Source organism: Paramisgurnus dabryanus, chromosome 4, assembly GCF_030506205.2.
Source record: "Paramisgurnus dabryanus chromosome 4, PD_genome_1.1, whole genome shotgun sequence".
In the NCBI taxonomy this organism is placed as follows: Eukaryota; Metazoa; Chordata; class Actinopteri; order Cypriniformes; family Cobitidae; genus Paramisgurnus; species Paramisgurnus dabryanus.
The window spans coordinates 34,861,382-34,888,693 of record NC_133340.1 but is presented as its reverse complement, the minus strand read 5'-3'; the positions used below and the strand labels follow the sequence as shown (position 1 = coordinate 34,888,693).

The window sequence follows — 27,312 nt, the reverse complement described above, 5'->3', positions numbered from 1 at the left end:
TCAGCAGTTTAAAATTGTTTCAGCGCAGATTCAAAGGACTCTAAACGATCCCAAACGAGGCATAAGGGTCTTATCTAGCAAAACAATCATCATTTTCGACAAGAAAAAAAAATGCACTTTTAAACTATAACTTCTCGTCTTGCACTAGCCATATGATGCACCAGCAGGACCTTAAGTATCGCGTAAGCACGTCAAAAGGTAACGCGTTAAAAACGCACACTTGCGGACCCTTTTAAACAATAAATGACACATATTAGTATAATTCTACATACAACAACGTCAGAACGGTCCTCTTTCTCCACACTTTTAAACACTGGGGCGTAGTTTTGCATAAATCATATGTGACCTTTTGACATGTTTACACAATGGGCTCTTTCTTACAACCAGCGCAATGCAGCGCAATGTGCGACGCAAGTGTTTTTTGCTAGTTTCCACCCTGTGTGATTATCATTTTCACTTTTAGCGCAACGTTGTTTAAATAGCAAAGCATTTGCGCCCCCTTTTGCGCCCATGGGCGTTCTGGTCTGAAAACGAGGTGTGTTCAGGCGCATTGTTGGCGTGTTGCTATTTTGAAGCAACTAAAATAGACTACGCCATTGACCAACAAAAACCTGCTCTAAAGTCAATAGCGCAATATGTTTTTGTTATGTAAAGAGCACGTTAGTAATATGCGCCTATAAACTGGACGACAACGCGGGTTTGCTTATCACATACATGAATGCGCAGAAGCACAAAAACGCTTTTAAATATGAAAGATTAAAAGATTGAATGCAAAAGATTATTATTGAGTCTCTTGGACATAAATGAGGACTAATTAAGAGATGTTAGACGGCGCAAAGAGCTGCTTCACCTGCAGCCTGGTAAGTAAATAAATGCTTTGCTTTAAACAAATGCATCTGTTTTTAAATGGTTTTTTAAATGCTACCTCACAGATTTATTATATATGATGACTCTGTGGATATGGTGAGATGAGAAACATTTTTAAGTAATGCTTAAAAAAACTGACGCTGTCCAAGTGCTGAACCTTGCGGAGAGCCGTTTGTAAATTCTTTGTCTCTTGTTTGTTACAAATAAAGTATTTTTAGAGTACAAACCTTTTCTTACATACTTGTAAATAATTTTTTGATGAAAATGGATAGCCATACATTTAAAGCAATTAAAAGCCTGCTTTTTTACTACCATGACTTAAAGAAAACGGGTTTTAAAGGTTTTAATAAAAAAATACAATTTCAATACAAGTGAAAAACAACACAATTATTTAACATTAATCTTAAACTGGGGATCTTCTTCCTCCACTTAGTTTTTCAGTTTACAAAGTCCGTCATCTAAATAGGGATTAGACATAGCGCCAGCGCAACTTGCTTTTAAAGGGGATGAGAGCTGAGACTCTCATTAGTTTATTGCACGTTATGCCCAAAATACTTCCATTACTCATTAAAAAAAAGGACCAACCCTTTTCAACCATGCACTCGGTGCACAAACCATTTTTCCCGTCGTTAAATTAGCAAAAGTGGATTCGGACACGCCCATTTAGACGTTTGCGCTGTGCACTTTAGACAATGCGCTTAGATCGTTAAAATAGGGCCCATAATGTTAAGACAAGCTGGCGCATCACACTGCTAGTGCAAGACAAGAAGTTGTGGTTTAAAAGTGCATATTTTAATTTTTCTTCCCGAAAATGACAATCGTTTTGAAACTGCAATTTTAAACTGCATTTAAACTGTAAACTGTTGAAAGTCCTAATTAAAGAAAAATCCTGTAATGCATTCTTCAAAAAAAAAATCTTCTTGACTAAACAAAGACAGACATCAACATTTTGGATGACGTGGGGTAGAGTACATTTTATAGATTTTTTTTAAGAAAGTGGAGTATTACTTTACATTTGGTGAACTATTTCTTGAACAATTCAACATTAGATTAGCATAAACAAACAACAGATGTTTCTGCAGTATGTTTATTCAATCGTTTACTGTACATCTGGCCAGGATAGACTGATGTTTCACACCTATATGTGAGATGTATGGGAAAGGATCTAAATTTGGACGTGTGATTTATATCTTCCGACTAACTTTAAACCCAGAGGGTGAAGGATGCTGGCGGAAATTGTTCAGGACTAAGATGTATTATCTTCACGGAGATGTGGGCTTTAGTTATTAACTCGGTTCTGCATATGACCCATGTGTTTACTCTCTCTAAATAATCAGGTTCTTTCATGCAGCGATGATATTTCTCCTTTCATGACAGATGGTAATTATGAGAGTTTAGTCTCAGTTTCATATTTCAACATATTTTGGAATTGTCGGTATGGGAGTTAAGGGATCAAACCATTAGGCGCTTTTAGCGTGGGTGTGAGCTGAAAAGTTATTTGGGGATGTTAAAGGACAGAGATAATCAACAACAAAATGCATTTTGGGAGATCTTTTGTGTGTTCACTAGAAACCGAACCCATAACCTTTGCGCTGCTAATGCAATGATCTGCCAATTGATCTACACATGAACCTAATTTAGTGCAACTTACTGTAATTGTCTAATTTCCTAAAAATGTTTTTTGTGTCCAGGGTTACATGGTAGAGTTAACATCTCATCAGGGAAGTGTGGGCCGGGTCCTTAAAGCAGGAAGTGTACTACTGTCTGGCGGGCAGCTGACCGATGATGAAGAGAAGGAAGTGCGGGAACAGATGAATCTGCTCAACTCGCGCTGGGAACATTTGCGTGTGTCCAGTATGGAACGACAAAGCAGGTTGTCACATGCTTCCTTTCCTTTATTTAGACAGGAAAATATACCAGTAACAGTTTACAAAGAGATCTTTGTTATAACAAATTCACAATCACGGTGGGATATTTCTTTGGATTTCTAGACTTCATGAAGTTTTGATGGACCTGCAGAACCAGCAGTTGAAGCAGCTGTCCGATTGGCTGGACATGACCGAAGCTCGAATCAAAAGAATGGGTGCACAGCCACTCGGTCCTGAACTTGATGATATCAAACGTCAAATTGAGGAGCAAAAAGTATGTCCTGTACTTTCAATGTATTTTATTTATATTTGACTATTTTTGCTACATTCTTTTACAGCTAACAGATAAAGATAACTATTAAGAGTGAAAATGATGCATGTGATGGAATAATTTTGCTTTATTTTTTGTTTAAAGATGTCTAATAGCCATCCAAACACAGCCCAGTCATCTTAAACAAGGCAAAATTTGGGCCTCCTGTATTTCCTAAAATTCTCACATAATTTACCATTCTATCCTGCCATCATCCCGTATTGTATTTTTATCTTTCCAGTGGCAGTAGGTGACTTATTTTTCAATAGCTCACGATTCGAAGCTTGTCACAACCAAAGACTGTAAAAAAATGGACGTAGTGTCCGTGACATCACCCATAGGTTTCTGAAGATAGTTTTTGAAGCTTAAAGTAGGCGTTGCCTGCCGTCGCCATCTTGGCCGCGCGTCACCACGCATCACTCGCGGATATCCGAAAATCGGTAAAGAGGCGAGACGTGGGTGAAGCTGAGGTGACTGGTTGCTGAAACCACTCCCGCCTAGCTCAACTCTAGTGATGGCAGTGGCTGTTCAAACCGTCACTCAAGTGGCCACGCCCTTAATTATGCAGAACTTTAAGTCTTAATATCATTTAAACAGATGAGTAACAAAAAAATTCACCCCCCTCACAGTTGTCATGAAGGGCAAAATTAGCTATATAGACCAAAATCACTTTTTGTACCAGGCTGTAAACATATATTTTCTACTGTAAAGTTTACCATTTTAACATGGAGGTTTATGGGAATTGACTCCCTTTTGGAGCCTGCCTCTAGTGGGCAGTCGATGAATTGCAGTTTAAATAACTTCCGTATTGGTTTCATCAGAGAGATCGGAAGGTCGCCACTCGGTCACAACATGTATGTAGCCCGTCATGTGTGTGGCCCTCATGTCAAAATGTAAACCATGTGCATCATGCATCTTGTCAAAATAAGTTCCTGCTGCACACATCTAAAAGGTTTACGATAGAGATGCTTGCGTTTGCCAAATACTCGCTTAATCTCCGAGTTAAGTGTCTTGCGATTATTTTGTGAACGTGAGCGTCGCTTTTATTATAAACCCTTTTGACGCGAGGGAAAATTTCCCTTATCTTCATATCCCAATGTTGACATTTATACTCTATTGGGTCTATAGTTAAGACGAAGAAATAATGGCTGTTCATTGCTGGGATGGTACTGTAAAATACAAAATGTCTGCTGTCCCACCAGCTCTTGCAGGAAGATCTGGAGCTGGAGCAGGTGCGGGTGAACTCTCTTACTCATATGGTGGTGGTAGTTGATGAGAACAGCGGTGACAACGCCACAGCAGCCTTGGAGGACAAACTACAGGTAGATTTTGTCATTTAAACACAAAGAGCTCTATCTTACACCTGGCGCAATGCAGCGTAATGTGCGAGGCATATGGAACGTTTTTGCGGACAATATTAAAAAGGAATTGCAAATGGTATTTGCAATTGCGTTTCCTACTTGTGGGTGTAAAAACTGTGACTTAATTCAAACACAAATGTAAACTGTTTGCATTTCCGTTTACGCGAACGTACAATATATGCCAAATTTCAAATGTAAAATCAAAGTCCATTTGCAATTGAATTTCCTATGTCTTTTGAGTTATGACCCTGCAATATTTCAATCTCAATTGCAATTCATAATTTGCTATTTCACTTCCTCTAGCATCGCGTACGGATCTTGCCAAAACTCAAATGAAATCGCAATCCTCTTTGCATTTGCGTTTCCAATGCCTGTACTAAAACTTGTCAATCACAGTGTTGGAGGTGGGGTTATATTATAGGGAGTGTTTGGAAGCGACGTCACTCACAGTCGACCACGCTTCACTGCGCTTAAACGGCCACAAGGGGGAGCACGAGAAAAGCTAAAATGATAACGCAGAAATTTTTTTATACGTTTTTTGTAATTTATATAAAATAAACAAATCCTACTAAAGTAACATAAGCCTATGTGTTTTATATAACTGTCTGCTTATAATAAACTCAAAAAAATGAAGAAATAATGATTAATAACAATTTATTATCTTTATTAATTATCATTACCATTCCAGAGTTGAACAACTTTGAACGGGGTTTCTTATAACATTACTGATATTACAGTGGCCAGTCTTAACAGTGTTTGATATTCAGCTCGTCTTGATTTAATTATTTTATTTTGCCGAATGCGAAAAAACATCCATATCTGAATGAATGGGACTCAGGAAATACAATAAACGGGCATTAGTAAGACCTTACGGCAGATCACGTTGGCCAAAACACGAAATGAACCGCGTTTTCAAAAGATATTGCGAGCAAACACAGACATTTGCATCTGGACGGGATTAAATTTCTCAGAGGACCTCTGAGCTCGGCGAAAAACAGTAGGTAAATTGCTCTGGAATTCTTACGGAGGTCGTCAGAGAAAAACACAGACATGGCCGATTCGGACGGGATTAAAAACACAGAGGACCTCTGAGAAGCACGATTTTCTCAGAGGTCCCCCTGTAAAACTAATCCCGTCCGAATAGGGCTAAAGATTGAAATCAATGATTGATGGTCCTGATCTCAGCATTTAGATTATAAAACTTTAGTCTGGATTTCACAGACAGGGTCACATTTTTAAGAATAGTGATAAATTGATGAAGGGCTGTTGAATTATTTGAAAATAATGCACACCCAATGTGTTCAGCCAATCAGAATAAAGCATTCAATAGCCCCGTGGTATAATAGTGTTTTTTACACATTGCTATTGTTTACTATATGTGTGACTTTCTTTATTCACATTCTGAACTGTCAGGCGGAGGTTCATTTAAACAAATAATGGGCGCTGGTTACCCCAAGTTCCAAAAACGCACTATAAAACTCAACTATTTGCATGGTAACCAATAAACATTTGAGAGCTACAAAGGGTTTTATTGTTTTTGGTGTCACACTTGTTTGGAACAGCATGGTCAGAAAGGGATTTTTTGGGTGAACTGTCCCTGTAATTTGCATCCAACAAGCTATCGGTGCCAAATAACGACAAACTACTTTGCAAAGAATTTACTTCTAGTTTCTGCCAGAAAGCACTTTTATGTACTGTTTACTTAAATAGGACTCCCCTAACACCCTCGTATTTAATCAGAATTTAGGGGAACGATGGGCAGCCATCTGTAAATGGACCGAAGACCGCTGGCTCCTTCTCCAGAAGATCCTGCTGTGCTGGCAGCATTTCTCAGAGGAACAGGTAACACATCTTAACCACCAAATAACACCGTGTCAACAAAACAGATGGAAATAATGTCCACACTTCCAAATAGATCCTCTCTGGACTCTTTTTAAAAAGCTTTCGAATCCTACTTGTTAATCGAGTCTAATGAGAGCATGTCTGGGGTAACATAAAGGTTTCCAAGACCTCTTTTCTCAAGAGCGCAAGATAACATCGTCAGTGCTTAACGGAAACAAGAAAGGCACCGGTGCAGAACACATCTCGCAATCTCCATTTAATCCCCTGTGCTTGTTTCATAGCTGCTGTTTGATTCTTGGCTGACTCAGAAGGAAGAGTTAGTTCAATCCATCCAACGCAGCGGCACAAATGACCCAAACGAAGTGTCCGTCAATCTCAGGAAGCTCGCTGTAAGTGGCCACATGCAGACCAACTTATCCAAACTCATTCAAAAACTTTATTTAGTTCTACTTCCTATACATATTTACATTACATTTATGCATTTGGTAGACTCTTTTACCCAAAGCAACGTATGGTGCATTATACAATATACATTTTTATCAATATGTGTGTTCCCTGGGTTTGAACTCATGACCTTTTGCACTGTTAATGCAATGCAATGGAAGGTGGTGTTTATAATCGAACACTGACTTATAAAACCTATATCGACTCGAATGGTGGCTAACAAAGCTATATGTTTTCCAGATTTTAAAGGCAGACCTGGAGTTAAAGAGAACGACCATGGACAAGCTTTGCGCCCTTGTTCAAGATCTGCTCACTAATATTAAGAACAAAGACGCTGCTGGGAAACTCGAGGCGAAGCTTGAAAGATTCGCTCAGCGCTGGGACAAATTGGTGCAGTCACTTCAGCTCACCAACACTAAGGTGGTTATGCAAATGCGGTTTCATTTACTATGTGTCATCTCTTCTGCAATACTGTCCCATCTGTTTCACTCAAAATTTAAATGGCTTCCTGCATGAATCTGTCATCACTTGGAAAAAATGTATATGGCTCGCTTTGCATCTCTCTGAAACGAATGAAATTAGACTTGTGTGCACTCTGACACGCCTGGCTTCCAACTTTTGTCCCTCTTAGTTTTCAACCATTGTCACTACATCCCAGTCGGAGCTCACACAGACAACCATGGCAACTGTCACCAAGGTGACCACGAACCAGAAAAAGATGGTGAAGCATACTAAAGAGGGTATGTCAACTCCCCCACCGCAGAAGAAGCGACAGATTGTTGTGGATTCAGAGCTGCGAAAAAGGTGAGCTTATGTGTCCTGGGTCAGTCGGGGATCCGTTTAGCAGAAATAGGAGACTTTGTTTGTTGTGTGATATTTGAGTAATTGTTAAGGCAAGCATCATTATTACTTTTAAACTAGGGTTAAGGTTAAGAGCTCTTACTCCGTCCCCGGAAAGTTTGAGCTACACACACAAGCGAAACCTTAGATTCAGAGATATTGCTTTTCTAAGTGATACGATTTAGGGAATTCGTCCTGTGGGCAGAAATTGACCTAAAAATTACCAAAGGCCTGTGTTAAAGGAGAGAACAGATAAGAGGATGATAGTGATGGAACACTATAGCAACACCTTAGCAACCACACAGAACATCCTAGCAACCACCTACTTAACATAGTAGCAACACTTATCATGCAGTACTCAGTTTAAATAACCAACAAAAATAACTCTCTCATCAATTTCTCTTCAGATTTGATGTGGACTTCACTGAAATTCACAGTTTTATCACTCGGTCGGATGCTGTTTTGCAAAATCCAGAGTTCTCAGTTTCCCGTAAAGAGGGCAGCGTGGCCGATCTCTATGAGAAAGTACTGGTAAGGCTACACTGCTTTGTTCGGTAAACCTTTGCTGGGTTATTTAAACCCAACTACGGGTTGGAACAATCCAGCGTTTGGGTCGATACAAACCGGCATAGGTTTATTTGTGACCCAATGGTTGGTTTGTCCATATTGTTCACAACCATGGGTTAAAACAACCATGATTTAGGCATAATCAGCACTTTCTTCGTATAACACATGTGTACGGAAAAAATACTACATACTGTTGTTATACTCGGAAAATAAGAAATAAAATAAGTTATGGTTTTTAATGCTTATCAATAACAATAATAAAAAATGTTTGTCTTCATACAATAATAAAAAATAAAACATTTTGTCTTCATACAGTAGATCTACTAACCAACTTAGTGGATGTATTGTATGAAAACAAAACTTTTTTTTTTCAAATTATTGTATGAAGATAAAACATTTATTTAAAAAAAAATGTATGAAGACAAAACATTATTTTTTTTATTATTGTATAAAGGCAAAACATTATTTTTTTTCAAATTATTGTATGAAGACAAAACTTTTATTTTTTCAAATTATTTTATGAAGACAAAAGACCTTTTTTTTTAAATTACTGTATGAAGACAACACATTTATTTAAAAAAAAATAGTATGAAGATCATTATTTTTAAATTATTGTATGAAGACAAAACTTTTAATTTCTAAAATTATTGTATAAAGACAAAACTTTTATTTTTTCAAATTATTGTATGTAGACAAAACTTTTTTTATTATTGTATGAAGACAAAACATTATTTTTAAATTATTTTATGAAGACAAAACACCTTTTTATAAATTATTGTATGAAGACAAAACATTTATTTTTTCAAATTATTGTATGTAGACAAAACTTTTTTTATTATTGTATGAAGACAAAACATTATTTTTAAATTAATTTATGAAGACAAAACACATTTTTATAAATTATTGTATGGAGACAAAACATTTATTTAAAAAAAAATAGTATGAAGAACATTATTTTTAAATTATTGTAAATGACAAAACTTTTAATATCTAAAATTATTGTATAAAGACAAAACTTTAATTTTTTTAAATTATTGTATGAAGACAAAACATTATTTTTAACTTATTGTATGAAGACAAAACATTTATTTTTTTAATTATTGTATGAAGACAAAAAAATATTTTTAAATTATTGTTCAAAGAAAAAACTTTTTTATATAATTAATGTATGAAGACAAAACATATTTTTTTGATTATTGTATGAAGACAAAACATTTGTTTTTTAATAATTGTATAAAGACAAAATATATATATTTTTTAAATTACTGTATGAAGAAAAAGCATTTATTTTTGAATTATTGTATGAAGACAAAACATTATTTTGTATGAAGACAAAGCATTTTTTTTTTTATTATTGTATGAAGACAAAACTTTATTTTTTTTCAATTATTGTATGAAGACAAAAAATATTTGTAAATTATTGTAAAAAGACAAAACACTTATGTTTTTTAATCATTGTATGAAGACAATTTTTTATAATTTTATGAAGACAAAATATTATTTTAAAAATTATTGTATAATACAAAACATTTATTTATTTATTTATTTTAAATTATTTTTAAATGGTAGCTTTGAAACATGGGGGTAAATGTTAACATAATCAGTTTAGTAATAAAGATTTTTTGTGAAGATACATAAAAAATTACACGGAGCATGATAAATAAATAAATATATAACACAGCGTTTACAGAAAATTTTATTTATATAGTTAAAGGTATAGTTCACCCAAAAATTTAAATTCTTTCATAATTTACTCATACACAAAATAATAAATTTTGATAAACTAACTCTTTCCCTGCCAGCGTTTTTTTTTTTTAGTTGCCAGCCAATGCCAGCAATTTTTTTATGATTTTCACAAAAGTTTAATACCTTCCAGAAAATGTTCTTTTTTAAATATATAAACATACAATATATCAAATATGGAAGTCATTAGGTAAAATCAACTGTGTGCTTACCATCATTTATTAAAATATCTTCTTTTGTGTTCATCAAAATAAAGAAATTCATACAGGTAATAAACAACATGAGGGTGAGTAAATAATGACAGAATTTTCATTTTGGGTGAACTAACTTATCCCTTTAAAGGTCAATGTAGGAAGTTTTACAACATCTACCAGTGAGACGGTGAATTGCAACTAATGGTTCACAGCTCACCCCTACCTTTTGAAACGCATTGTGAAGCTACGGTACCTGAAACAGGACAAACACGTCGTCATCTAAGATAACTCTATAGAGCAGTTTGTCCATGTAGGACTACTGTAGAAATATTGCAGCATGAAATGGTGACATGGACCTGTGGTTTATTTAGATAAAAACTGATCATTCTAAGGTAATAAAAACAATACATATTATTTTGTTAGGGTCTTGCCCTAGTGTTCTTCATAAAATGTGTTGTATTAGTATTTACTCTGTGATCCCTTATTCTTTAAGGCTATCGACAGGGAAAAACCGGAGAAGTTTAGGAAGTTGCAGGAAGCCACACGTTCAGCTCAGGCTTTGGTGGATCAGCTCACCAGCGGTAAACTCTGCTTCCATAATTATTTGCATATGAACTTTTATTACACCTCAAATTCTTGTTTGAAAAGGATTCATTTGCATTTTGGTCGTAATAAATGTAATAATCTTGCATTATATCAGATTTATTAATAATACATGGTGATATACACATCTAAGGGACATTTTCCAGCTATTTTGAAAGCTTTTGGCAGCTTAATAGCTCTGGCAAATGCTGTTGCAATATGCATGAGTCTCATTTGTCCTAATGGATCTTTATCCAAAGATGGCCAGAACGCAGAAGACATCCAGCAAGCGGCTCACCAGCTACGCACCCGTTGGGACGACTTCTGCACTCTTCTCTCCGAAAGGCTGGCGTGGTTGGCCCACCAGACCAAAGTCCTGGCCTTCTACAATCTCTTCCAACAACTGGAACAGGCCGTGGCCACCGCCGAAAACTGGCTGAAGGTGCAGTCGCCGCCCGCATCCGAGCCGGAGCCACTGAGGATACAGCTCGATCGTTGCAGGGTAACCGTAGATGTCTTGTGCGTGCATGGGGTCCCGTTGCTCCTTAGATTTGTCTTTATGTGTGTCTGTTCTATGTTCATATGCAGGGCAAAGTCTTTTCCTGTGTCTGTTCAGGTGCTTATCTGATCTCAGTAGGGGAGAAGGGAGGACAATTGTAACACTCTTCAGCTCTTTTAGGTTATGTCACAGCTTAAATGGTCAAATGTCACGGATGAAACGACAACATGGTTTCCACGGGTCCTTGAAATCCTTGAAAATTTGTGAATCTTCGGGGAAAAAATTCAAGGCCCTGGGAAGTTTTTGAAAATATACATTCATAGATTCAGGTCATTGAAAGTGCTTGAATCTATTTTATGCAAAAAGTTTTCTGGAAAAAAATCCATATTATTCCCTTTTTAATGTAGGATAATATAAAAAAATCTAGACTTTTTAAGCACACGCGCTAAACTGTTCGTTTAAAATGCTTATAGATGGTTTCATCGGACGCACGTGATACACGTCTGGATCCGAACCTTACTTCCGGTTTCGTTTTTTTTATGGTCTGACTAGTTGCTAAACTGATCTCTTGAACAAATGCCTCGTCGAAAATAACAAATGTTTTGGTTTCCTAGGTAATCTATGTGTTGTTTTGTTTGCTTGTTATATAAATAAACTATGTTTAAAGAATTTGTTGTTATTTATTATTAGCGGAGTTTACCGGAAGTTACGTGCGGACCGCGACAGCGGCTTGTTTATGTTGTTACCGCTGAAACGGTCTATATCCTCTGTATGGGAATATTTATTCATACCAAAATGCTTTTTGCATAGTTGTGTTTGACACATGAAAACGTCCCGTGTTACGTATTTAACTGTTGTTCCCTGAGAAGGGAACGAGACGCTGCGTCTCCCTTGCTATACTTCCTGCGTCCCTTTAACGCTGTCTCTGGCAATATTTCAGATCGCGATATACTTCCTGGCTCCCACATCACCATGTCTTTGTCATTAAGCCTCACCATTGGTTGAATTTGATATACACATTCAGACACACGTACCCCTGGAGGCGTCCCCAAAGTGTCACCGCAGTGACGCAGCGCAAGTTCCCTCGAATGGAAACTGTAACAATGTATCGTAAAAGGTAACACGATGTAACCTTGCTCTCACTTGAAATGTGTCTCCACATTTAGTCCTTGAATTTGAGGGTATTTTACCTGGAAAGTTCTTGAAAGGTACTTGAATTTTAAGTAAACTAAAGTGTGGGAACCCTAAAATACATGAGTGATCGTCTTTTTTTTGGTGATCAGACACATGAGAATGGCCTACTCACTGAAAAATCCCAATGTTTGAAAAAAGTGGCGAACGTTTAGTTCCTGAGGATTCAATTCTTTTCTTTTTGTAACTAAATTCTTTTCAGCTATTTATGTGGTACAATTCACTGTGAATTGTTTTATCTGTCCAATTATAACCCAGGCTTTGCTGTTGCTAAAGGATGGGGCGGTAATCTATATTGGGGCCGAATCAATATTTTGGTGAAGTAAATCACTTTTTATCATTTTACAATGCGATGGAGGCATTTCTTAAGAAAGGACAGTTTAATTGTAAGGGTAATTTAATGGTCCCCTGAGGTCCACTGATAATGTCAATGATTATCTTGCACCAAAAATATTCAAATTTTCACTTTTATTAAAATTAAATAAGGCATTTTGCTGCATGCTGCTGAGTATGTAAATGTCCTCTGTTATGACCTATTTTGCATATGAAATAAATAACAACAACACTTTCTTATGGGTGTGTTGTTTTCCAATATGATTGTCAACATCCCATCCTTCACTAACAGAATTGCCTGCAGTATTCAAATCCTCTTATTTCAAAAGATCAAGTAAAATCGATTTTTTTGATATGACTGTTTTCAAGGTGAAAGTGACTGCAGTTACATTTTCATGCAGTGTACTTTCGCTGTAATGACAGTAATTATGCAGGAAGATTGGATAGAAAAGTGTTAGAAGTGGCCTGTTTAATACAATATAGCAAGCCTAAGAGAGGCTGTATGATAAAAAGATTGAATGATCAAAGCTCGGCTGGTTTAAAGTCTATGTCTGTCTTTTTTCATTTATTTCTGCAACTTTTAACCGTGAATATGTGTGCCTGACAGCTTTCTATATGAATGTCTTTCTCAATTCGGTCTCTTGATCAGATATTATGTGTTTAGGTAGAGACATGCCTCCCTAAAGCCCTTGAGTTTTTGTGATCTAATCGTTTCATGAGATCCAACATGTTCAGTATCAGGTTTTTCAATGCAGATCATTCCTATTAAAAAAGCTACGTAAAGATCAGCACATTTTATTATTTTCTCATTAAAGACCCATGTGCAAAACAAATATGTGACCTTGGACCACATAAGGGTCAATTATCTAAAATTGAGATGACTAAATAAGCTTTCCATTGATGTATGGTTTGTTAGGATAGGACAATATTTAACTGAAATACAACTACTTGAAAATCTGAAATCTGAGGGTGCAAAAACATAAAAATATTGAGAAAAATGGCCTTTAAAGTAATTGTCCAAATAAAGTCCTAGCAACACATATTACTAATAATAAGTACATTTTTGATATATTTAAGGTAGAAATTTACAAAAACTCTTCATGTAACATAATCTTGACTTGATATCCTAATGATATTTGGCATAAAAGAAAAATCTATAATTTTGACCCATACAATGTATTGTTGGATGCTATTATACAAATACACAAATACACCCATCCGACTTATGACTGGTTTTGTGGTCCAGGGTCACATATAAAATGTGAAGCATGCTTTTGCACAGTGATACGGAAATAAAATAAACTATAAAATGACAAATGTCTCTATCTAATGTATGCTTTACTCTTTGCTCGTCATTTAACTCATTCCCCACCAGCCATTTTTTGAAAAGTTGCCCGCCAGCATTTTTTTTGTGTGATTTTCATAAAAGTTTCACAAAATGCCTTCCAGGAAAATTTTCTTTTAAAATATAAACATACAAGTATATCAAATGAATGAACAGACCCTCTGCTTTCAAACAAATAATAAACAAACAAACAAGCAAACAAACAAAACGAAAAAAAAAAAAAAGTTTCATCCTATCAATATTTTTTCTCTGCTTAAAAACTTTTAAATATGTGTATTTTTCTTCAAAAATATTTTTTTTAGCAGAAAGCTGAAATAATTGCGTTTTTGTGAAGGAATTGTGTTTTCAGATTGATTATCAAAACCTACATAGAGTTTAAAATTAGTTTAAAAAGTTTTTTTTTATAAAGTGGGTAAGTGCTATATACTAAATAATTGCGGTATTGCAGATTAACATAAAAATTAATCAGAAACAAGTTTTTTATGCAAATGTTTTTTCTTAATTGACAAGATAACTCGTCAATGGTGGGGAAAGAGTTAATGGCACCGCAATGTCTCCGAATTATGTTCTTTCGGTGGCTTTTTTCAGCAAAAGTTGATACATGTGTTAACATTTTAAATTTTTAATTGATTTTTTTTGTTTAAACTGATTTTTTTTATTATAATAAATCATATTACTGCAAGTTTTTATTAAAACATTAAATATTAGAAGTAACTTTTGGTAAAACAAATACTCCCCTACCCCAATAGAATCTGGACCCTATTTTGATAGACCTGCCCCACACATGCGCAACCCAGGCAACAATGTCTTTTATTAGACACGCCCCTTACTGGTGATTGGCTACAAGTGTGTTCTGGTAATTGTCTCAATTTTTCTGAAATCGTGTACTCCGCACGTAAAGTAATGTTTAAATAATTAAATGCCCATATGCCCATAAAATAAGATTTTCATTCAAATAGAAATAATAAGATACTATAATAAGCAATATAATAAGCAATAATAAGTTTTAAGAAGTTTTTGTAAGCTTTGGAAAGTTACAGTTTTTATTGTAACTAATCTATATACACGTTAATGTTTATAAAAACGTTATATTATATAGGAGTTAAACTCTTTATTCATTTTAGTAGAGGAAAGCTTTTTTGAAGTTGTGAAGAGAAAGCCTTCACCTATATTTGTATCATCTAAGCTTGAAACGTTACGGGGAAAATGCTTTGTGTCTGTCACAGGATGAGATCGCTCGTCTGTCTGCTCTTCAACCACAAGTGGAGAAACTACACGAACAACTCCAGGACCTGAGAGAGAAAGAGGAGACGCCGGTCCTCTTTGATGCGGACATCTCCGCCTTCCAAGAGCACTACCATCATGTCCTCGAGGACCTGAGGGCGCGGGAAAGACAGCTTGTTCTGGGTGAGCAATAGGTTACAACACACAAAACCGTGGCAACCCTAGAAACCAGGATGTGCAGGATGCATTGTGATCTGGTTTGATTCTGTAAGATGCTGAACTTGCAGCATTTTTATAAATCTTTTAAATCGACAAGCTTCTCCATCTCATTATTCTTCACAAGCTTTTGACATTTTCAGGGCCTTAACGATACGATAAGAAAAATAAAGACAAATATGACCCTGATGATATATAAATATGATATATGTGTGTGTATTATGTTTATATACAGTATGCAGTATGTTTGTGTGTATTTTTATACAGTATATACAGTCTATATAGAGAGATGGTTGTGCTTAAGACTGTATATTCGGCTTGTTTACTTGGTTTGTCCTATGTTTTCTTATATTAGTTCAATCCAGTCTTCCTCCTGCACGTTATAAAGATGTGATGGCAGCTCTGTTGGCCTGGCTTCAGCAGTGCGAGAATAAACTTGCCATCCCCTCCACCGCTGTGACCGAGTATCCAGTTATGGAGCAGAGACAAAAAGACATTAAGGTTTGTTGCTTTTTTCTTATAGATATGGCAACTGATAATATAAAATATAAATAAATAAATATTTTTTGTGCCAAAAGCGCCACCTAATAACATTTGTAAAATACAGGTCATTTATATATTAGGTTCATTTGATATAGCTTCTCATGATCCTAAAAACCTTTTGATCAAAAGGGAAGTAATATGTTTGAAATTGGTTTTGTGGACAAACATATTTGTGCCAATATATTATCTTTCATTAAAAATTAAAATTTAGGTTGAAGAATTGTTTTTTAAAATGAAACACTTGGACCAAAAAATGAAGACAAAGCAGCCAATAAGAGGCCAGAATCGATCCTTAATGTTTTAAAGTTAAAAAAATTTTTAAGGAATATTGGTGTATTTTTATAAATGACTGTGAGCTTCATTATATTTTTTATTCATGTGCCCTCATCATCTTTAATCAGAAACGCTAATCTCTTCCCCTTCTCGAAACAACCTCTCTTTACTTCCTGTCACGAGGAATGGCGCGAGGGTGGGGCCTGGGAAAACATCGCAGCGATTAGCAATTGGCAACATGACCTGACTTCCAATGATACAATCAGTTCTCGTTGGATGAAATCAAGTCCCACCCTACCTTTTTCCTCATTTCAGAAGACGTTTCACTTGGATGTACATAACGGCAAGGAAAACGGAAAAATAAAGAATTGCTACTTCCGTTTCATGACGACTTTAAAAGCATGTCAGGATAAGAATCTGCTTGAAAAAATGCCACAAGTACATTCGTAAAAATTTTAAGCACACCAAAGCTTTAACGCTGACAATTGTTTCCAGTGGAAGCGCTGTGTTTTTCAAAAAAGTCAGCAGCTGGTGTTTTTTTCCTGGAAGCCGGCGCTCTGCGGTTTTTCCGCGCTCAGCACTGAGTCCCAAGAGTTTAAAATATTAAACTTTGGGTGAAAAGCTTAGCTCGTCAATGTCAGTTCTCACATGGCCGTCCAATCACAGTGAAGGAGAGGAGGAATAAACATATGTTAAAAAAAAATTGTGTCAATTTTTGAAATTCTGTAATTATGCTAATTAACATTTCTGCATTAAAGATGCACTTTGTAGATTTAAGCGGCATTTAGTGAGATTGTGAATTGCAAACAACGGCTCAGTCCACAGTTCACCCCTTCCTTTCGAAACGCATAGTAAAACTACGGTAGTTTAAACATGAGACAGCGTATAGTGACAAAACACACTCTATAGATCAGTTTGTCCATTTAGGGCTACCGTAGAAACATGGCGACGCAAAATGGTGACTTTCATGTAAGGGGAGCCGCTGTGTATGTAGATAAAAACAATACAGTTCATTTTGTAAGGTCTTAATACAAAACTGATAATATAGTTGTGTATATTACATTGCATTTCTTAAAGGTAAACAATGGACCTTTAATAAAAACTAATGTTTTATGCCAAAATATTTTGTAGGCGATTCAAGCATCACAGAAGGACCATCAAAGTGAAGTTGACGATCTCAATAAGATGGCTGATCAGGTTTTACAGAAAGCACCACCTGAGATCTGTCAGAGGTACCGGACCGACCTGGACAACGTGATGGTGCGCTGGAGACGCGTGTCCGAGCAACTGGAGGAGAACGTACAGAAACTGCAGGATCACATGACCAAATTACAGCAATTTCAGGCACGGCTATAGTTTCCCTCTTGCAGGCTTTTCAAGTTAATGCAGATACAGGTATCTGGAGATATTGGCTTATTTTACACAGCCAGAGAAGGTTTTATTGCTCAAAGGTTGGTATTTTATTGTTTAGAATGGATGTTTTAGATGTTTCACCCAAAGTGCCTTGGAATGAATAAAAAAATCAATGAATGTAGATGGCAAAAAAGTTAGACAAAACTGAGCACAGATGGCACAAATGGGGCAAAAAACAAAATAAGGCATAAATTTAATTAGTAAATTTGTCTTTTCCCAGTATAAATGTCTAAAATTGCCTTTAGGAAAAGAAACAATTGAAGATATATTCTCTCACTATAAATAAGTATTGATATATTATGCCATTTTGTCTATAAAGTTAATTGTGTTTTAAATGAATTTTGGAATATAAAGGAGATTCCGTTTTTATGAGAAAGATCTGATAGGAAGATCTCTCAATATTTGTCTACATTTACAGTAGTCTCATTGGTTAGAAAAAACAACTTTATTTTTATTTTCTTTAAAATGCATCTAAAAGATTTTATTTCTAATGGCAGAATGACACCAAGACTCTACAGAAGTGGATGGCAGAAGTCGATGTTTTCCTGAATGAGGAATGGCCGGCTCTTGGAGACGCAGAGGCTTTGGAGAAACAGTTGGAACAGTGCACGGTGAGGACAATCTTTATTTATTTAGCAGTAAAACTTTATACACAAAAACTTGGATGCCCAGAATTTGTCGATGCCGTACTGATCTACAGCAAGACGTGCTAAAACAACCGAGTTCCAAATCCTCACCATGGTGTTTCATGAACATGGCCCAAAAATTAAAATTCAGCAGAGGGAGTTTTATATTCAGAGCCTAAATTAAAGCATCGGTCTGAAAGAAAAAACAAACTGCTTCTCATTTAGATCAAATCTGAAGGACTGTGTTGTTTTGGGAGATCTGCTAAGTTGAATGAATAAGCTATAAATCCACAGGGACCTGACTCTGTACAGCTTTGCCATCTCTTTTTATACAACCGTTGGATATGACCACAGTTGAACACGAAATTACTTTTTTATTTCAAATGCCATTTGGGTATTTTTTTGTACCCCACACCGAGCTAGCTTTTGAAATAGAATTGGGTCAGTGCATTGGCGTGACCTGGTTTCCAGAATGACCAGGACGTTCAGTTTCATACAACCTTGTTTGATTTGCCAGGCTCTGGTGAAGGACATCAATACCGTCCAACCGAGTCTGAATGGAATTAATGAGGTGGGAATGGCTTTGAAGAGGGAAGCCGAACCTCCGTTTGCCATCAAAATACAGAAGATGCTCGATGAACTCAACGCTCAGTGGGAACTCATTTGCAAACAGGTACTGTACAGTAATTACCGTGCCAACCGGGCTTACAGCCCATTACTGTATACTAATTCGCTATCAGGTGAGGTACAAATTAGTCATCCATGCACACTTTTGAAGAAACTTAATGGTGTTTTTATGACATCCCCTACAGTTTTAGGCAAAATGCTTGAGATGGAAACCAAATCAAACTTGTTGTTGATCTTTCAGGCCTATGCAAAGAAATCTGCCCTGAAAGGAGGACTGGACATGACGGTGAGTCTGAGGAAAGAGATGCAGGAGATGCAGGAGTGGATCACTCAGGCTGAAGAAGAGTACCTGGAACGAGACTTCCAGTACAAAACACCCGAGGAGCTTCACAAGGCTGTGGAGGAGCTAAAGGTTTGAATTTTTCAACATTGCTCTTTCATAGCTCAAACAAATTGCAAGAGGTCTGGTTTAACTTTTAAATGCATGGATGTTTCACCAGTCATTATTACATATCTGGGTCTTAACCACCCTGAATGAATGTCTACAGTGACACAAATCACAATCATGAATTACAAAATGATCAAATTAAGCATATGTTGTAATGTTTTTACATTTTATTTGCCATTAAACAGATGCCAAAAATATAACATTATAGTTATGCACGAATCACATTCCAGGTCTCTAAAGACTCAAGATACACATTTATAGTAAGGGTTAAAGAGATCCTACTTTGCCGTTTTGCAAAGTATTGTTTAACAAAATGACTAGAAATGTTTACTTAAAGGTATAGCGGAAGACTTTTCCACATTTTTTAAAAGAACCGCCCCTTCACTTTTTTAAAAAAATGCACATGCGCAACACCCTACCTGCTCCAGAGAGGGAACGCCTATTAAACGTGTGCACAAGAGAGAGCGTGCACGAGAGAGAGCATGCACGAGCCTAGTTCTTCTCTTCGCTCTGTTTACAAGTTGCTGTTGGCCTGTTAACCGTGTCTGCGCGGTTCGTGACTTGTGCCAGGGCTAGCATCGCTAATCATAGCTTACATCAACTTTTACAAGCAGTGATTTTAAATGGATTTCTCCGAATAGCATGCCAAACTTTTCCTGCCGAGTAGAAACTTCGCGTGGAAGCCCAACCTGTGCTTTTAGCGCACGCCAGTGTGTGAAAGTCTCCCAAAAACACTCTGGTCTTTTTTTCTTTCTTTTTTTCACTGTGGCCGCAACACAAGCTCCGGTCTTCCATAAACGTAATTGGCTGGCTCTGCCTAGGTTATTTGCATAAGGCGATATGATTGGCTGACGCACGCGTTGCCGCTTGAAAAGTTTAGAAATGTTCAACTTCTGCCGCGAGCAACGGCACTGACGCGGCGCCGACGGATCCACAATTCAGTTCGCCAACGCTTGACGTCACCCATTAAAAGTGAATGGGAAGCGTCAACGCTGACGCCCCGTGTGAATGCGCCGTCAGAGGCCTTTCTCTTCTGGTCATACAATTCATAGACACTTTTTCTTTTGGGACCCTCAGACATTATGAAAAAACACGATGAGAACGCGAGCTTCAATTAATGGCTGAAACCGTAGCCCACCACACATATACACCTGAAAGTGCGCATGTGCAGAAAGCGAACCTAGAGATGAGCACGTACGACGGTCTTACATCAACATATGACCAGAATGATTGACAACTGGGATGACCAATAGTCTTGATGATACACCGGTAAAAAGAAAATCTTGTGCTATACCTTTAATTCACGTTTAGCATAATTCAATAAACTTAATTCAAGTACAACAAGACTTATCATAGACAAATATCCTAGACTATTTTGCTTCTCAATTAAATGTATCTTGATAAAAAAAGAAAGTAAGAAGTTATATGAAAAAGTATACTACAACCTCTTTACGTATACAGTACTGTGCAAAGGTCTTATGCTGGATTCACACCAAACGTGGTAGAGGCAGCTATTCGCATTGAGTTTACATTTTGCGTTTACTCGCTTCATCCGCATGAAATTCTAGTCATTCGAGACATTCACGCGGAAATTCGCGTCATGGGAGGGGCTTCTGCGACTCCGCTCGCTTCCTTAAATCACGTCACTACTAGAGCAAGCTCCTGATTGGTAAACGCGGTACGATTTTCCACCAAAGTTTTGATTTTTCAACTCACTCATTTCCCATGGCAACGCTAAATTAGCTTCATTTGTGCGAACTAAACGCGCGAATGAGGTGGCTTCGTGTTTATCGTGCTATTCTATTCGCGCTAAGAGACCTCCAGACGCGCGTAAACGCTTCTTTAAAATTTTTAACATTGAAATCACTCGCGCTTTACGCCTTTACCATGGCTGCTGTGAACACAGCATTAGGCCACCATGCCAGAATTAGTTTTGTTGTTTTTGCAATGTATAGTGATCATAATTGTTTGTCAGTCTCTTTAATAGAATACATCAAGAAAATACGAGAAGGAGGTCTTTGCAAAACAAAAAGCGTTTCCCAATTTTGGATCATCTTCAAACTGAAATAGGTGTTAAAAAATAATGATGATGTATGACTTTTCAGGGCTTCTGTACTTTTTTTATTGGATGGTTAAAAACCCCTAATCCCAGTCTGAAAACACCCCAAAATTGGGAAACTTGGAAAATACAGGAAATGTGTATAGGATTAAAAAATTTATAAAAATGTAAACTGATGTGTCAAGTTTTTAGGGTAAACTCCCTTTCCACTTGAGCAATAGCAGGAAACTGCAGGATCTCTTAAATCTAAATAAAATGATATCCTAATTTCTAATTGTAAAGAAATTCGTATTTTTACTTCATTCTGCTCAAAAACGCTTAAGATGTGTTTAGTGCCAAGAGAGTTCACATTAAACAACGACAATGCCTAAAGAAGACATTTAGTCTTTAGTCATTTTTTTTGTACATATTTCCTGTATTTTCTGTTTGTATCTTCATAAAATAGTTAGAAAAATAAATATGGATGGACATTAAAACTTCTAAAACACCATTTCAGGTGGTGGTGGCCTTTTGCACAGTACTGCATATCTGATTTTTCATAAGAGAAATTAAAATGGCAATAGTTGACTACAGTAAAAAACATTAGCTAAGATATGGTGTTGCAGTTAGGATAACTTTTCAATATATTTTCAATATTGTTATCTTTAAACAAAATAATAATAAATTACATGATGTTCGCCGTTAATAAATGGTACTATTTTGTAATTTTGTTCAAAGTGCTAAGACACTGAAAACCCTAAAAATAAAGCAAGGGAATAAAATAAACTGTAGGCAATAAAAATGACTGCGCTAAGAGCAAAGTGCCTGAGAGGCTCCCCAGACAATTGTCATAAAATTAGAAGACTGACATTTAAACAACTGCGATATAATAATTCCCAAACAGGTGCTATCTCATCTCGCTGACACCTGCAGTTAGATTCTATACCTTAATAGGTAAAGTTATTTCTTTCGTTTACTCCGCACCTCCTTTATTTCCGATTCGGTTTGTCCTTGTAAACAGGTGCTTTAAGAAACGCTGAGGTTTTGCTGACTTTAGTCTTAACACCTGTTGATTCCTCTCGTAATCTTCTCTCTCCCACTCCAGAGAGCTCAAGAGGAAGTCCATCAAAAAGAAACAAAGGTGAAGCTACTGACGGATAAAGTCACCAATTTCGTTTCAAAGGCCCCTCCTGCGGCCCACGATGCCCTGAAGGCAGAACTGGATGTTTTAACGTCTAACTACCAGCGACTCTGCAGTCGGCTTGATGGCAAATGCAAGACTTTAGAGGTGAGTTTGAGTTTACCTCAGTGGAGTTTTGTTTATGGAGTTGAAGTCAGGTGCCAGGGTGCAAAGCAGGGGTGTCAAACTCAATTTCATACCGGGGCACATTAACATTACAGTTGCTCTCAAAGTGCCGGACTTATTTGACGTCTTTATGGTTTTGGTTTACTACTTAATTAATACCTAGCTTTTAAAAGTAAAAACACAGGGCAAATAATGACAACGTGTTTTTAAGTGTCCAAATATTTAACAGATTATTTAAAAAAAAATGTCTCGCGGACCACATAAAATGTGGGGCCTTGAGTTTGACACGCTTGCCTGGTGTTGGCCGTTATGCCCCATTTTGAGATCATCATATCATCAGCCTGTGAGATCGCCGATACACGATAGTATCGGGGAGCGGGGCAGTAGTTTTCTCATGTATTGTTTTGTTAATTTTCTTAAAACTGATGCCATTAATCCTTCCGCTTCATTAAGTCCAGGCGCTTTTTTCTGTGTGAAATGTCCTGCGTGCCAGAGATTGGGAACAACAAACTCACTGATTTTAACCCTCTGTGTGCCTAACAACCTCTCTAGTTAAAGGCACACAAGGCAAGTCTGAGTATTATTTCTCTACTAGCTTCCCCTAGTGTCTGGGAGTAAATGCGTTCTATATCTAAGACTATACAAGACTGAAGGACACCGGGTCGGATACAGCGAAGCAAGTGGGGTATTCTTCCTACAGACGGTAGGGGCGGGCGAGAGAGTCTTCATTTGTCATGTAATGAGTCATTTAACCATATACCGACTTACGAAGATGATTTATTAACATAAAATGCTGCCTTGTGTCCCTTTAAGTAATGTCAGAGTCACATGTATTACAAGTTCAGATGCTAGAAGGAGTCCAGGCCAAGCGCATTCAGGTCCGAGTAAGAGTCCAAAATGTGCGCATTTAGTCCACGTGTGTGCGAGAAGGAATCCGCGAGCTTTACAAGATCTCTCGCGCAAAATACAGCCTCATGTGAGGGAAAGTATGCATGTCGCATATTAATGTGAAACTATGATGATGTTAATAATAATAATAAAAATATGATATTTTGAACTAAAACTTCATATGTACTCTGAGAGCACGAATGATTTATTTGACATCTTGTGAAATGTCCCCTTTAAGGTGCATCTCTCTTTGTGTTTGTTGGATGTTGTAGGAAGTGTGGGCCTGCTGGTGTGAACTCCTCTCATATTTAGAGTTGGAGAACGCCTGGATGGACCTACTGGAGAAAAGACTTGATGAAACGGAAAACATTCAAGGAGGTGTAAAGGAATTCGAAGAAGCTTTGGCTGTAAGTGCATTAAGACTTATGATACACTCCACTTTTTTGAAAATATGCTCATTTTTCAGTTCCCCTAGAGTTAAATATTTGACTCTTACCGTTTTGGACTCCATTCAGCCGATCTCCGGGTCTGACACTAGCACTTTTAGCATAGCTTAGCATAATCCATTGAATCTGATTAGACCATTAGCATCGCACTGAAAAATAACCAGGATATTTTTCCTATTTAAAACTTGACTCTTCTGTAGTTACATCGTGTACTAAGACCGACAGAAAATTAAAAGTTGCAATTCTCTAGGCAGATATGGTTAGGAACTATACTCTCATTCTGGCGTAATAATCAATGACTTTGCTGTCGTACCATGGCTGCAGCAGGCGTAGTGATATTACGCACTGCCTGAAAATAGTCCCCTGCTATTGAAAATAATCAAGGGGACTATTTTCGTTCAGTGCGTAAATATGAGCATATTTTCAAAAAAAAAGTGGAATGTCCCTTTAACGTCACTTTTTTAATGTAAGAGTTTCATGCTGAGAGGTTTCAATCTGCAATAAAGCCACTTATGAATGAAAAATGGCACAACAAAAGTCCAAATTTGGTCTTTACTTAATTTACATTTACATTTACGCATTTAGCAATTAATTTATTCTGTCTAACAGGAAAGTTGAATATAAATTAATTTTTCTTTCCTATGGGCTAATAAATCTACCAGCTATAATAAAATTAAATATTGCATCATCACCATGAAAACCATGTTTTAAACTTTTATAAATACCATCCTGAGTTTTCGGTTGAAATGACATTTAAAGAGAAAATATCAAAGTGGTTTCTCATTTCTTTCAGTCCATAGACACCATGATAAAGGAACATCCCGAATACAATCGCAACCAGATCCGCGAATTAGCCCAGACCCTCATGGACGGCAGGGTTCTCGATGAGCTCATACACAAAAAAGTGGAAGATTACAACACGCGCTGGGACGAGCTAATGCAAAGGGTAAGAGACTCCCTTTGAAAGCATATAACCTTAAGCGCATATGCTGGATTTCACATGTTTGGTTCTCCTGGTTCTGATAACAGGTTTTACAGAGACGACAGCATCTGGAAAAGAACTTGCAGTGGGCTCAGGAGAACGACAGGTCGCTGCAGCTCATTCAGGACTCTTTAAATACCACTGACAGACATTTAACTGCTTACCTAGCAGATGGAATAGACGCCGCACAGATTCCTCAGGAGGCCCAGGTATTCATATTGTGTCACCTATGGGCCAAACACACATTAAAGTTAATATCTGTGGGTTTTGGAGTATGGTGCTCTAGATATATCCTACAAAAAGTGTGCTGGCATTCAGCAAATTAACTATATTACTGTGTATAAGAATAGCTTATTTTGAGACTATTACTATGAATTATTAATTTACTGAATTATTAATTAATGATGAACATTAGTGTTTTTATTATGTCATTATTGCCAACCTCTTTGAAAACGCAATAAACCTTGAGTTGAGTTGAGTGTAAGAATTACAATGATTTTACCAAGCTTAAAGGGATAGTTTACCAAAAATAATAATTCTGTCAAACCTATATATTTTTTTTTTTGCTGAACACAAAGGAAAAGTTGTAATCAAGCAGGAAGCAGGAGCATGATCGGCCTCAATAGGAAAAAATACTATGGAAGTCAATGGTGCTCAAAATGGTGTTTAATAGATAATGATATATTTTCGCCAATAGATAAATGACTTTTATTACAATGCTTTTTATTACATTAACTAAAATATTAAATGTTTTTGAATAAGAGCCCAGAATAGGTCCTTCAACACTGCTAAAAAAGCTGACCGGGTGATACTATGAGGTATCATAAAGCTGCTTAATAAAATGCCAAGAGTACATTTATTCAAATTCTTGGTTGCTACTTTGAAGATACAAAAAATCTAAATTTTACAATATAATTCCTAAAGTTACCTATTTGTGTTACTCAATAGTTTTGATCAGTGTACTTTTATTCATAATGTGCTAAAACTAAACTAAAAAAAGTAACTTGAATGATGGTGTAATGCAGGGGGGCCGCGGGATGGTGCCAGGGGGCCCCAGTTTTATGACATTTTATGAAATAAATTAATTTATCATGAATTCTGTACAATTAAACCTAAAAAAATAAGGCTACTAACCAAAACCACTACTTTTTTTTTTTTTTTTATTAAAATGTTGAGTTTTAGAACAGTTTTTTGTCACAAATTTTCTTTGGGGGGCCGCAAAGGAATGCACCGTACACAAGGGGGGCCGCACACTGAAAAAGTTTGGGTGTAATGTCTGCTCTCTACTGTATATAAAAGGACATCAGGGTTAACTTTATTATTGTCTTCTTTCCACAGCAAATCCAGTCTGAGTTGAATGATCATGAGACGACACTAGACGATATGAGGAAAAAAGCAGTACAGCTTGACTCGCCCGATAAAGTGATGGGAAACATTGACGCTACAATTGTAAGACACGTCACGTTATTTTATAAAGCTGTTTTTTTTTTTCACATTAGATCCATCAAGCCTGTTTAAAGTGCACCTGTGTCTCTTCAGGATAAACTAATGCAAGTGAAAGCCAAGTTCCGGCTTTTCCAAAAGCCAGCCAACTTTGATCAGAGGTTGAGGGAATGTGAACGTGTGCTGGAGGAGGTTAAAGGAAAGCTGGGGGTGCTGAGTGTTCGGAGTGTGGAACAGGAAGTGGTACAGTCACAGTTGGAGCAATGTATGGTGGGTAATGTGCTTGTATTTAAAAATAAATATTTTTACTCCATGTACACCTGTGTCAAAGATGTGACAATAAAGTGATTTGATATTTTAAAGGGACACTTTTTGAAAATATGCTAATTTTCCAGCTTCCCTAGAGTTAAACATTAGATTTTGACCTTTTTGGAATCCATTCAGCTGATCTCCGGGTCTGGCGGTACCATTTCTAGCATAGCTTAGCGTAATCCATTGAATCTGATTAGACCATTAGCATCATGCTCAAAAATAACCAAAGAGTTTTTATATTTTTCCTATTTTAAATTTGACTCTTCTGTAGTTACATTGTGTACTAAGACTGACGGAAAATTAAAAGTTGCGATTTTGTGGTTTGATATGGTTAGGAACTATAGTCTCATTTCGGCGTAATAATCAAGGACTTTGCTGATGAAACCTGGCTGCAGGAGGCGCAGTGATATTACGCAGCAGCCGAAAATAGTCCCCTGCTATTGAAAGTAACCAAGGGCAGGAAAGTCCTTGATTATTACGCCAAAATGAGAGTATAGTTTTTAACCATATTGGCCTAGAAAATCACAACTTTTAATTTTCC

General features: G+C 36.7%; 1 protein-coding gene across 7 annotated transcripts in view; it reads left to right on the top strand.

Moving 5' to 3' along the window:
* The window catches only part of dmd (dystrophin), a 153,002-nt gene that overhangs the window by 35,409 nt on the left and 90,281 nt on the right, over positions 1 to 27,312 (top strand). For all 7 annotated transcript variants that reach the window (XR_010527702.2, XM_065254353.1, XM_065254344.2 and 4 more), the window contains exons 11-32: positions 2,559 to 2,740; positions 2,859 to 3,009; positions 4,248 to 4,367; positions 6,147 to 6,248; positions 6,530 to 6,637; positions 6,933 to 7,112; positions 7,324 to 7,496; positions 7,940 to 8,063; positions 10,530 to 10,617; positions 10,879 to 11,120; positions 15,213 to 15,393; positions 15,782 to 15,927; positions 17,374 to 17,586; positions 18,153 to 18,266; positions 18,799 to 18,954; positions 19,150 to 19,320; positions 22,500 to 22,682; positions 23,861 to 23,995; positions 24,828 to 24,980; positions 25,064 to 25,225; positions 26,355 to 26,465; positions 26,556 to 26,729. Coding sequence is in view for 6 of the 7 variants with exons in the window: in XM_065254353.1 (XP_065110425.1) it covers positions 2,559 to 2,740; positions 2,859 to 3,009; positions 4,248 to 4,367; positions 6,147 to 6,248; positions 6,530 to 6,637; positions 6,933 to 7,112; positions 7,324 to 7,496; positions 7,940 to 8,063; positions 10,530 to 10,617; positions 10,879 to 11,120; positions 15,213 to 15,393; positions 15,782 to 15,927; positions 17,374 to 17,586; positions 18,153 to 18,266; positions 18,799 to 18,954; positions 19,150 to 19,320; positions 22,500 to 22,682; positions 23,861 to 23,995; positions 24,828 to 24,980; positions 25,064 to 25,225; positions 26,355 to 26,465; positions 26,556 to 26,729 (3,369 nt within the window). In the remaining variant the exon portion in view is untranslated. The remainder of the gene's footprint in view (positions 1 to 2,558; positions 2,741 to 2,858; positions 3,010 to 4,247; positions 4,368 to 6,146; positions 6,249 to 6,529; positions 6,638 to 6,932; positions 7,113 to 7,323; positions 7,497 to 7,939; positions 8,064 to 10,529; positions 10,618 to 10,878; positions 11,121 to 15,212; positions 15,394 to 15,781; positions 15,928 to 17,373; positions 17,587 to 18,152; positions 18,267 to 18,798; positions 18,955 to 19,149; positions 19,321 to 22,499; positions 22,683 to 23,860; positions 23,996 to 24,827; positions 24,981 to 25,063; positions 25,226 to 26,354; positions 26,466 to 26,555; positions 26,730 to 27,312) is intronic.